Raw genomic sequence first — 13,132 nt, 5'->3', positions numbered from 1 at the left:
CGGGTTCAAGACCTGCCTGGGCAACTTGGCGAGACCTCATCTCTACAATAAATCAAAAATTAGCCGGGGTGGGAATACACACCTGTAATTCCGGCTACTCAGAAGGCTGAGGCGGAAGGATCGCCGGAGCCCAGCAGGTCGAGGCTATGGTGGCTGGGAGCAGCCACTGCACTCCAGTCTGGGCGACAGAGTGAGAGACTCCAACTCAAAAAACAAAAAACAAACAAACAAAAAAAAAAACTACTGAACACTCAGCACGGTGTGGGCAGGAGTGCTCACATATCACCGATCATGAAACAGGCAAATGTATTGAAAGAATCTCCAAAAAAAAATTCACTGAAGCCACATGCATCTTCCCACAACAGCACTAGCTGGTACACTGATGCTGATGGGGTTTTTTGGATTGCCCTTCATACACACATGTACATTTGCCTTCAATATTTTTCCAATTTGTGTCTCACATTTGACAATAGAAAAATTAAACTTTTGAATATCTAAAGTACTTAGTCTTCCTTAAAATAAATCTGGAAACACCCATTTATTTACCTCAACCATTTGAGGTAAATAATCGCCTCAGCTCTTAAAACTAAGCCATAGACTGTGGTATTAGGCTGAGGGACAACCCTAAGCCCCCCCACATCTAAGCCAAAATGAGGCTAAGTTATAAGTAGACAAATAGAAAGGAAGAAAATTTTATATAGGGGATCTAGCCAAATTGCTAAGAGGAATTCAGGTCTTGACAAAAGGAAGTATTCAGGGAGAAGTTTACTAGGAATTCAGAGGCAAATAAGTGAATGTCTAGGCTAAGAACTGGAGGAAAAAGGAAGGAAGGCAGGAAAGAGGTAGCTACTCTGATTAAGAAGATATAAAAAATGAATGAGACTGTTAGTACTTTTTCTTCCTGTTGAAACAGTTGTATGAAAGCCTGAGCAGGAAAGTCTCAGACTGTAACTTTCCCTGAAGCATGGCAATTCTTGCTTTGTCAGATGGTGAAAGACCTGCTTTCCCAGGGCGTGTGCCTGGGGTGGTCTACCAATGAGATCATTTGTACTAACACTAATTGCTAGTGGAAGCTACCATTGATTGAATGCTTACTCCATGTCAGACACATTAATTCGTTTGGTCTTCCCAACTATTATCATTCCCATCGTACTAAAAATTATGGAGAAATGGAATCACTTCTTCAAGCTCTCCTAGCAAGCGGTAGAGGAGATGAATGTGGAAGAAACTATACTGCATCTTTTTATCACTTCCTAATTGATGAAAATGCTAGCAGAGACTGGTGGCCAAAGAACAAGTCAAATAATTGGCCCAAAGAGGCAACAACTCAGATCTTATTAAACTCTCCATTAGCCAAAGTCCGGATCAGGCAACAGCCTAGCCTTTCATAAACTTCTTCAACTCAGACCTTGCTCTGTTCTAAGGTGTGGCCATCTACAAAGAACCCATCTGTTAATAACTTTTTGACAGAGTTGCCATCCCAAACTAGGTAGAATTCAGACTCTGGTACACATAATCCCCTGGAAACTTTGGTAAAATACAAAGTTTCCTGAAGACATTTTATTCTCACCATCTGAAAATTTAAGTCAGTGAAACTAAGGTGGTGGAGCCAGAGGACATATATTTTAAACAATATGCCCAGGTGAAACTCAACACAAACTACTGAATAGGAGTTAAAGGGATATATTCAGGCGAACATATTCAGCTTCAGATAGATCCAGAAGTTTCATTTTTCTAGGAAAGCAACCATGCTGGATTTCTCATGCCTGTTTGATAAGAAGTCATTTTAATCATTTTGCTTTAGTTTTAATTTAGTATTTAAAAAATCCTAAATGATAAATTTTATGTGCCACATATTACAAGCTAAATGACTAGTTTTTAAATATAATAATAATAATCCACACTCAATGAAGAAAACTTCTAAAAACAGAAAATCCTAAAATAAATTCTACTTTACTAGCTGTATGCTACCTTAAGTAGCCAGAGAAGAAACTTGTCTCTATTTGTTATTTGCATGGAAGACTAAACAAATGCTGATTTGGAGCCAGAAATACTACATACAAGCCCCTGTGGAACCCTCAGGTAGATGGTTTCTTTATAATAAACTTTTTATTATCTGGAGGAGTAACTACTTCTAAAAACACACAAGAGCTAACCTAGAATATAACCATCTAGTCAAACAAAAAAACTTAGGTTTTAGCATCAGCTCCAATATATTTTGTAGTTCTGTGACCTTGGCCCTGTTCTTGAACTTCTGAATCTCTGTTTCTTCATCTGTAAACATTGGGGTGATAGTAGCTAATCCCTAGGGTTTAGGAAAGATTAAATAGACAGTATATGTACAGTAGTTATTGCATTTGAGGGGAGTTGGTTATTAATATTGTCAAAGTCATAGTTAACACACAGAAGGGAAGGGAGGACTAAAACAGTCACACAGGCAAACCTATACCTGGGCAGAATGTCACTCAGAGGAAAAAAGGCATGGACAGAGCTGTAAGCCCTTTGATTTTGGAGTAAACTTGTATGCCTAGAATTGTGTTAAATGATACAAGATATAAATATTAGAGCTTGATGTATTCCAAATGAACTTATCAAAGTTCATTTCGTGGCGTTTCTAAGAAAGTCCAAAGATAATTGCCTTCTGTGATCCTAAGAGTGGCTGCATGGGCTGGTATTATGGTATAGGAGTCAAGGACAAGGTAAGAGGTCAGGAGTCCTGACTGTTAGCCCTGGCTCAGATTTTCTGTCTGTAAATGCAATTATGAAAAGCATGTTTCTAAACAAACGTTATGTACTGTTGAGTTAATCAAAATACATTTCCACACATTATTATCTCCTTGGCTCTTTAACAACAACTTAGCAGAGAAGTTCTTATGTTTTGTGAGGAACAGGTTTAAAAAGAAAAGGTGGTTTGCAGAGGTTACACAGCTGAAAACGGAAGAATTGGGTTTCAAATCTGAGACTGTCCAATCCTCATTCCAGCACCCATCCTGACATGGTGCTAACGTCTCCTCTACTTTTTCGTGATTCCATTCAGACCACTGCATCTAAACAGCTGGGGTTTTAGAAATGGAACAGGGAAGAAGAGGTGTGGAACAGATCCCACCTCAGTCTTCTTTAGGCAAGGAAAGACTACCAGGCTTACCAGATACAGCAAGTCCTCTTTGGAAAATTTCATACATAGTCTTGGCATCTGAGAAGTAGTAACGTATTAGGTCAGCATTCTTCTGGGAAACACCCTTCCGTGCTCCTCCCTAAGACACAAGACCAAGTTTAGGCCCAGTCCAAATCTCCCCCGACCCTTTCCAAACCTTTATGGATTGACATGAAAAGGGCATAAATGCTGGTTTTGAGGTCATAGGCGTGTTCTCTTTGATTAAATCAATTTTTAAACCTCAAAATTGTATTATGCTCACATCATTAAAAATGTGGAAAATATAAAAGTATAAAAAAGACAAGAAAATTTGATCTGTAATCCTATCACTCAGAGATCGTCAGTTATGTTTGTGGTAATCCTCCTGCCATACATATGAATGTGTGTGTATATGTATGTATCTATGTATTTATATATGTCATATATGGAGGGTAGATTATATGTTTAGTTTTACATCTGCTTATCATACTAAGTTTAAACTTCTACTGCATGCATATTATGTGTTCTAGGCACTATGCAAATACTGTAAATGTGAGTTAAGACAAAATGGCGGCTCTTGAGCGCCTCATAAACTAGGGTGTTAGGCATATGGGTGGGTAATAAGAAAACAATGCAAATATAATACTGTGACATACATGCTATGATGAAAATAAATACAGGATTTGAAGGAAACATGAAGCACTCAATTTTGTATTTTTTTTTTTTTGAGTTGGAGTTTCACTCCATCGCCCAGACCAGAGTGCAGTGGAGTTTAGAGGGAATAAATGCTATTTCTTTTTTTGCTTGTTTTTTAAGTTGGAGTCTCAGTCTGTCACCCAGGCTGGAGTGCAGTAGCGCACTGACAGCCACTGCTGCCTCGACCTACTGGGCTCAGGCGATCCTTCCGCCTCAGCCTTCCAAGTAGCTGGAACTACAGATAAGTGCCACTGTGCCCGGCTAATTTTTTTGATTTATTGTAGAGATGAGGTCTCACCAAGTTGCCCAGACTGGTCTTGAACCTGTGGGCTAAGGCAATCCTCTCACCTCAGCCTCCCAAAGTGCTGGGATTATAGGCGTGAGCCACCATGCCCAGCTGTAAATACTATTTCAATAGAGACTTCAAAGACAAGTAGGCATCTACTAAAAAAGATGTGGTTTGGGTAGGGTGGAGGAGAAAAAAGGAAGAACAATCCAGAGTGAAGGAACAGCTTGAACAAAGACATGAAAACAAGAAAACACAGCACCGAGTCCAGTGGGCAGTTAGAGAACAGGGTATTTGAGAAAGAGAAGTAACTAGGGAACAATTTCTAGATTGTCAGCAGGAACTACAGGAGCAGACACTGGGATGAATCCTGGAACTGCAATAGGAGCAACAGGCATGGTCCAACCCTCATGAAGGTTAGTCTAGAGAAGAATAGGCACCAATTAAATAAGCATGAAGGAAGTATAAATTACTAGCCAAGATGAAGGCTACAACATTATAGTACAGAGTAACTTGTGGTCTGACTTACAGTAGCAAGAGATCTGACTTACTCTAGAACATCAAGGAGAATTTCCATGGTGTATCACATCAAGGCATCAAAAATAAAGTTCCTTACCTAGTGAAGGAAGATGGAGTCTTGCTGTCTGTTTATATTCATGGGACAAGGAAGAAGGAAGAATAAAAAATGATTTAGACTCTTAACTTTAGGCAGCTGGATAAGGAGATAGAACAGGAAAAGGTACGTGTGTATGTGTGTGCGTGTGCGTGTGTGCGTGCGCACGCGTGTGTGTGTGTGTTTAGGGAGAAGAGCAAGAAAGAGACTTGTAGAGATGAAGTTACTTGAACATCACTGAGGTCAAAACTAAAAAGTCAGGTTTCGGTGTCACAGTCTTGGGGACCTTTTCAAGTCATAGAAGAGAAGGCATTTTCTCAGTTGTGAGGGGTTAGAGAAGAGGTTGGCAGACTTTACAATCTGCAGGCTGAATCTGGTCTACCAACTACTTTTATAAATAAAGTTTTATTGGAAAATTGTCCTGCTCTTTCATTTACATATTGTCTACTACTGTATCTTCACTCTACAATAGTGGCATTAAGTAGATGCAAAAGAGCAACTATAAAACCTAAACTATTCACTGCCTGACCTTTGTAGAATATATTTGTTAACCCCTGCTTTAGGTAATTGAGAGATGCTGAGTATAAAACCCTAGGATCTGAAGAGAAAATAACCTAAGTGACAAAAGAAGACTGCCAGGAAACTAAGAAGAAATCTGGCTGAAGATTATTATGAAAAGCAAAAGGAGGAGTTTCAAGAAAGAAGTCTGAAGTCAATTAAGAGAAAGGCTGAGGAAGATATTGAATTTGGAAGTATGGTCATGAGTGATCAAGAGCACTTTGGAGGAGATGGTAGTAATGAAAGATCAGATCTCAGGGGGTTGAAGTTCAGAAGAGGAAATCAACAAGTAAACTACCCTTAAAGAATTGTGGTGGGAAAGAGAAAACGTGAGAGGAGATGATGGAATGCAGTAGGCTAGGAAGATGCCAATGAAGAAACTGAATATGCAGATGTATAAAAAAGCAGCGGTTGGATTGGAGAGTGGAGGTAACTTTGAGTAAGATTCCTGAGTATGTGAAAGAAGATTGTGAAAAGAACAGAAGGGGCTGGGCATGGTGGCGCATGCCTGTAATCTCAGCACTTTGGGAGGCCAAGGCGGGAGGATTGCTTGAGCCCAGGAATTCAAGACCAATGAGCCCTTGTCTCTACATAAACTCCAAAAATTAGCTGGGTGTGGTGGTGTGCTCCTGTAGTCCCAGATACTCATGAGGGTGAGGCAGAAGTATTGCCTGAGCCCAGGAGGTAGAGGCTGGAGTGAGCCGTGATCCTGCCACTGCACTCTATCCTGGGTGACAAAGTGAAACACTAACTCAAACAAACACACAGACACAAAGAAAAAAAACCAGATCAGGAGAGGTTAGCATTGTAAAGAAACAGAAATGCTTTTTTTCTCTGAAGAGAGTTGAAGCTGAAAATGAATGAAGATATGCACAGAGGAAGAAGAAAGATGAAAAAGAACATTGTTGGAACTTTCAGTTTGTTCATAGATACAGGAAGTTGGATGATTTGCTAAAAGCCAGGGGAGTGAGCCATGTTCAACTTCTAGCGGTTTAAGAAGAATTAATTTAACTCAAGGAAATAACATCTTCACCCTTCTTAGACATTGGTTATCTCAATGAAAATGTTCTTCTGCCCCCAAAGTACTGACTCTATCGTCTAGATCCAGAGGTTGGCAAACTTTCCTGTAAAGGGCTAGACAGAAAATACTTTAGGCTTTGAGAAACATGTATTGTCATTCTCATTTTTGCTTTTTACTCATTGCTTTAAAAAAGTAAAAGCTATTCTTAACATAATAGTTGCAGGAAAATGGTGGCTTTTACTCCTGACTATAGTTTGCCAATGCTGGTCTAGATTAACAGAATCGTACAAACCTTCCTTATTAAAAAGAAAGATGTGCCAGTAATAGAAGTTTACATTTATAAATTGTCTGTTGACCAGTAATCTAAGAGGCTTACTTTTCTATGCTACACCCAATCCCCTTCATGAGTTATCCCCAGGAATTACAGTTTGAGTTTGATCAAAAAGATGACTGGTAAGTTACCTCAATTCCCACAGACTGATTGTTCAGGTCAATAAGAGATAAGAGTGGCTGAGGTCGGTTGATCAGCCACAGGAATATGGCAGCTCCAAAAGTCAGAATGCAGATCAATGCCGGGGTTGGAAGTGGGGAAAACAAAAAATTAAAGATAAAAAGCATCTTTGTGAATAGCAGCAGGAAATTCAGACCTTAAAAAAAAACGGGGGAAAGAAAAATTTAGAGGAAATGGCCGCATTTTTTTTTACTCAATAGTTTTATGTTTGTAAAAGGACACACACACACACACACACACACACACACACACACACACACACACTCCTCCAAACCCTCCAAATAGAGTTGCACCTCTCTAGCAGCACAATTTCTCCCACTATTTACCTTAGCAATGTTGAAAATAATAGAATGTACTCTCCATCCCTACCACTTGACTGTCCTTGCACAAAGTGGAAAGGATCAAAGGAAACAAGTTAATCATTTCCCAGATAATTTTGAGAAATGACTGCCCTTTTATGTTTTGGCACAGAAAGCCTAGAAGAAGGCAGCCTGCTGGATCCAACAAGTGTGGTGGTCAGAGGAAGAGTGTGCCAGAGACTTCCTCGGCCCAGGCTGGCCTAGGGTCAGGAAGGACTCATCTGACTGCATTTCCCACATATAGTCCAAATATCTCTGTAGAGATGACATCATAGGTTTCAGAAATTAATCATTTTTAATGAAGGATATTTCCTGCTGACTAGATAAGCCTTGCTTACTGCTTTATTTTTCGAAGTATCAGAAAGGCTTCAGAGATCAATGGCATCATAACTTGCCATGTCCAACATCCTCTCCCCTAGGGATCCCAGAGGAATCATTTTTCCATGAGGCTAACATTAACCAGGTACACAGAAATGATGCTGGAGAATGGACCCGACACACTGGAGAGTTAGGCCAGGAAGAGATGTCGAGAAACTAAAAGCAACAAAGGCTTTCTCCAACCCAGCTTTCCGTATAGTTGCAAACTATTTTAGTGGGAGGGACTAACTTGGGGTCCTGGGAACATACCTTTGCTAAAACCATCTTTTCCTGGATAGCTGTTATCTTACAGCTTTTAGTCTCACTTAAGAAAATAGCGGTAAACACATAGGCACTTAGTATATGCCAAGCACTGGGCTGGGGTGTTTGTGTGGTTTGTTTAATTCAAGCAATGCCATACAGTAGTATTTCACAGAAGAGAAAATGAATGCTGCCAGGGTAAAGTGACTTGTCCAAGTTCACACACCGTCCTCCATTGCTGCTTCTCTATTAAAATCTACAAAATATCTTAGCGCACTTTTTCTTATAGATCAAATCACATAGTTCAAAGAGATCAAATCTGTCTGATGCCTTACAGGTGACAGCAAATAGAGCTCAGAATTTGCATTCTTCACAGTTTACTGCAACACCTGGCAGAACAGTATCTCAGAGGCGAAGCCAAACAATCCACTTAGAATCAAAAGAGCAAAGCAAGCCCGTTAAAATGTTTTATCAGATCAAGATCATAGCAGCCCTTAGAGCTTTGGGCAGCTGCCATTAGCTGGCATCTGGAACATTCTCCATTAAGGGAAACATTTCACTCTAGTCTAAGGAAGGCTATAAGGCATAGGAATTTTGTGTGGGGGCAGGAACAGGCACAAGAAATCCTGAGTCACTCTTAGTACTTTTCTACCCCTTGATTGGTTATTACCTGACTTTGGAGTAGTCCCTTTCCATCTTATGGAAGAAAACTGAACTTCTAGAGACTGACAAAATAGTCCCCAAACCCTGGTTTCTTTCCAAATTGCATATACGACGAGAAAAATAAGACAAAAACAAAACAAAACAAAAGCAAGGTCCCACAGGTGCTAGGTTACATAACAACAAAGCAACAAAGGTGCCATTGTGACCACCTGGCAGGATTCCGAGAGTTTGAAGTTTTGGAATTTGGCCTTACCTGGACTTGTATGGTGAAGTGGCGCTGCAGGACACAAAAGTGTTCAAAAGCCAGCCATGCAGCCCATGCAGAGAAGGGGGACCGCCCCCAAGGAACATTGTGAAATTGACAGAGAAAGTTGTAGTGCCAATGGGGAGGAGAAACTGCTTTGCGCTAGCCCATCCAGCCCACCACCAACCTCTCCCCACAGACCAGGACACTGCGACCAGTCTGGTAATATCTTATCTGGGCTTCTTCCCTCTGTCCCAATCCCACCTACAAATTAAGAGATCCTTACCAGCACCCTCCTTCTTGGCCATGGGAAAAATGATTGTGCTAAGGATTTTTGCCGCCTTCTTCCAAATGGCAGTTTTACACTTGGATAGGAGACTTTGTAAACAATGTCTTCAAAATAGGGTCTAAAGGTGAAATTTCTGTTCAGCTGTGGTGGTACAGGGGTGATGGGCAAGAAGGAGGGTGAATAGGCTGGCTGGTAACACATAGGAGAAAAGGAATAGAGAATTCATCCCTATCCAGTCACAAGGGGAGACCTGCTGTCAATCCCTGGGGATTGTTACCACATAGTAATGTGGGCCAGGGTCACCAGACTGTCAGAATTTTTCCCCTTAGATAACCCAGAAGACTGGATTTTTGTGAAACATCAATTTTAACTAATATCAAGTTTTAGGAGTCTGGTATGGAATAAACAAAAACACATCAAGTTTAATGGGGCCCTGGCCTGCCAATTCTTGGCTACTCCTTTTAGACAGACTTCAGTGATATTGCCCACAAGTGGAATGAGACTGACCATTGTATTACAAACGAGGGAGATAGTGACACATTTCAAGACCACAGTTTCATGAGAACGAAAGTACTTGCCTACGCTGGCAAGGGCTTTTATTTGCACAAGACACTGGAGGATGTGTTTACCTGTCAGCTGAACTAGCTTACTCACTTAGTTTACTATCACTGACCAGGTACCCAACTCAAGAGGGAGATGCACAGAATTTCAGATGGTTCCTTCCTGCTGCCCCACATTAAAAAAAAATTGAGGCCGGGCTCGGTGGCTCAGCCTGTAATCCCAGCACTTTGGGAGGCCGAGGTGAGGGAACTGCCTGAGCCCGCGGGTTCGAGACTCGCCTGGGCAACTTGGCGAGACCTCATCTCTACAATAAATTAAAAAATTAGCCAGGCATGGTAGCACGCGCCTGTAGTTCCAGCTACTAGGAAGGCTGAGGCGGAAGGATCACCGGAGCCCAGCAGGTCGAGGCTGCGGTGGCCGGGAGCGGCCACTGCACTCCAGTCTGGGCGACAGAGTGAGACTCCAACTCAAAAAAAAAAAAAAAAAAAATTGAGATAAAATTTATGTAAGAGAATTCGTCATAGTAATAAATAAGGCAGTCACAAAGTCAAAGATCAACTAGCTCAAACTGCATTTCTAAAATTAAACTATGTAAAATGTATAATATGTTTCATGAAGTATAAATTGTGTTGGGCCCAGGGACAAAGAAATGCTGTCATATGTGCCAAATAACTGATGAAGTGCCTTGAAAAAAAAAAATGCACAATTTAGCAGTATTTAGTACATTCACAGTGTTGTACAACCATTATGTCTAGCTAGTTCTGAAACATTTTCATCACCACAAAAAAGAAACCTCATGTTCATTAGCAGTCATTTCCCATACCCCTCCCCAGCCTCTAGAGAAAGCATTCATCTGTTTTCTGTTTCTATGGATATACCTATTCTAAATATTTTCTATAAATGAAAACATGCAATATGTGACTTTTTGTGTCTGACTTTTACTTGGTATAATGTTTTTACAGTTCATTCTTGTATGTTAGTACTTCATTACTTTTGAAATTTTATTTATTTATTTGTTTATTGTAAAGATGTGGGGAACAATTCAGGGTTAGGTATACAAATGACTTAATTCCTTTTTATGGCGGAATACTATTCCGTTGTACGGACAGACCACATTTTGTCTATGCATTCATCAATTAATGAATATTTGGGTTGTTTCCACTTGCAGTTATTATGAATAGAGCTGTTATAATAAACATTTCTATACAAGTTTTGGTTTGAATACCTTTTTCCGGTTCTTTAGGGTATATATTTAGGAGAAGAATTGCTGGGCCATACGGCAATTTTATACTGACCTTTTTGAGAAACAATCAAATTTTCCAACTTAGTTGTATCATTTTGCATTTCAACCAGCAATGTTAGAGGGTTCTGGTTTATCTACACCCTTACCAACACTGCTAATTTCTGGGGGGTCTTTGTGTGTGTGTGTGTGTTGTTTGTTTGTTTATTTAAATTGCCATCTGAATGGGTATGAAATGGTATCTCTTTGTGTTTTGTTTTGTTTTGTTTTGTTTTTTTGAGTTGGAGTCTCACTATTTTGACCAAGCTAGAGTGCAGTGGCATGCTCCCAGCCACTGCAGCCTCGACCAGCTGGGCTCTCAGCTGATTCTTCCACCTCAGCCTTCCAAGTAACTGGAACTACAGGTGTGCACTACCACTCCCAGCTAATTTTTTTGATTTATTGTAGAGATGAGGTCTCACCATGTTGCCCAGGTTGGTCTCAAACCTGCAGACTCAGGCAATCCTCTCACCTCGGCCTCCCTAAGTGCTGGAATTATAGGCTTGAGTCTATAATTTGGGCTTCTTCTCTTTCTCTCATGACTGATGATGTTGAGCGTTTTTAAATGTGCCTGTTGGCTATTTGTATTTCTTCTATAATTAAATGCCTATCCAAGTCCTTTGCCCATTTTTAAATTAGATTGTCTTCTTGTTGTTGAATTGTAAGAGTTATTTATATGTTCTGGAAATTAGACCCTTACCAGCTATATGACTTGCAATATTCTCTTCCATTCTGTAGGATGACTTTTTACTATTCACAATCTCCCTTTTTTTTTTTGAGTTGGAGTCTCACTCTGTCGCCCAGGCTGGAGAGCCACTCTGTCGCCCAGACTGGAATGCAGTGGCACACTCATGGCCACCCCAGCATTGGCCTGCTGGGCTTTGGCGATCCTTCTGCCGCAGGATTCTAAGTAGCTGGAACTACAGGCACACACTACCACACCCAGCTAATTTTTTATTTCATTTTATTGTAGACACAAGGTCTTGCCAAGTTGCCCGGGCTGTTCTCGGACCAGTGGGCTCAGGCAATCCACTCGCCTTGGCCTCCCAATGTGCTGGGATTACAGGCTGAACCACTGAGTCTGGCCCATAATCTCCTTTTTAATGCACAATATACTCACATGTTTTTAACCTTATGATGTTAGTGCTAGAGAGGATTCACAACCTTATCATGTAATTCTCTCACTATTTAAATGGGAGAAACTAAAGACCTGAGAAAAGGTAAGACCATTACTGGACTGGGAAGCTCTGGTTATCCTTCTACCTTTAGAATCTGTTAACACATTCAGATGTGCTCAAGTAAATGAAGAAAAAAGCCACCACCCTTCTTGTCATGTGTCCTGTGTAACTCAAATTACAACTCTGGTTCCATCACTCCACAGAATTCCCTGCAAGCAGTTGGTGTGGTGGCATCTCCTCTTCCCTTTAACGTCATTCTCAGTTGGGAAATAATGGTGTAGGGAGAAGTGCAGTAGTGATTTAAAAAAAAAAAAAGAGGAAAGAGAGCTCTGTCAGGCTTTGTCTGGGAGTTCCTGTTTTGGGTCATCACAGAGGACTGAGCAAGCTCCAATACACAACAGGATGGCCCACGTCAAAAAGCTTACTCCACTTGATGTAGTGATGGTGACATGCCTTGGCTTCAGACCACAGCATGTGCATTTGTTCTACACACTTCTGCTTGTTTCACTCCCAGGGCCCTTCTCTCCTCTATGGTATGAACGATCATAGGCAAAATCCTTTATCTCTTGTCTCCTAACATATTTTATTCCCAAGCTAACTGAAGGATATCTTTTGTCTTCGTTCCTCTGTGTAAGCTTCCTGGACCAGTCTGGTGTCTAGGTTATGATCACCTCACATTCAGCTTTGGATTTTGTTCCTCTGTGAATCTGAGTCAGCATGTCTTCATCGAGTCCTATTTTCTTTTCTTTTTTTTTTTTTAATTTTTAATTTGAAAGATGTGGGGTACAATTCAGGATTAGGTATACATGTGATCATTGTATGGGTAAAGTTTGGGCCTCCCTTTGTCCCCGAGTCTCATTTTCTTTGAATAAAGTCCTTAAATTGTCCTTTCTATTTTATCATTTAAATATTTGGTCAACTGTATTTATTGCTATGAATCTTTCAGGCTATCCCTATAGGACAAACATTATTTTCTTTTGGTATCATTTTCTTTGAAAAGATTGTATTTTTTCTTTTTCTTTTTTTTTTTTTTTTGAGTTGGAATCTCACTCTGTCGCCCAGACTAGAGTGCAGTGGCCGCTCCCGGCCACCGCAGCCTCAACCTGCTGGGCTCCGGCGATCC

General features: G+C 40.6%; 1 protein-coding gene across 2 annotated transcripts in view; it reads right to left on the bottom strand.

Annotated features, from left to right (window-relative positions):
* Positions 1-13,132, bottom strand: part of ACSL5 (acyl-CoA synthetase long chain family member 5) — a 45,350-nt gene that overhangs the window by 21,391 nt on the left and 10,827 nt on the right. The window contains exons 1-3 of one of the 2 annotated variants that reach the window (XM_021710329.1): positions 8,126-8,186; positions 6,770-6,954; positions 3,146-3,254 (exon numbers count right to left, since the gene is read on the bottom strand). In XM_021710329.1, the coding sequence (XP_021566004.1) occupies positions 3,146-3,254; positions 6,770-6,925 (265 nt within the window). In that variant the 5' untranslated portion in view covers positions 6,926-6,954; positions 8,126-8,186. Of the gene's footprint in view, positions 1-3,145; positions 3,255-6,769; positions 6,955-8,125; positions 8,187-13,132 lie in introns of those variants that run through there. The other variant, XM_021710328.1, reaches the window with a different exon arrangement.

Source organism: Carlito syrichta, unplaced genomic scaffold, assembly GCF_000164805.1.
Source record: "Carlito syrichta isolate Samal-C Ts95f unplaced genomic scaffold, Tarsius_syrichta-2.0.1 Scaffold288451, whole genome shotgun sequence".
Taxonomy (NCBI): domain Eukaryota; kingdom Metazoa; phylum Chordata; class Mammalia; order Primates; family Tarsiidae; genus Carlito; species Carlito syrichta.
Note: the sequence above shows the minus strand (reverse complement) of the source record. Positions and strands in the feature narration are given on the sequence as shown.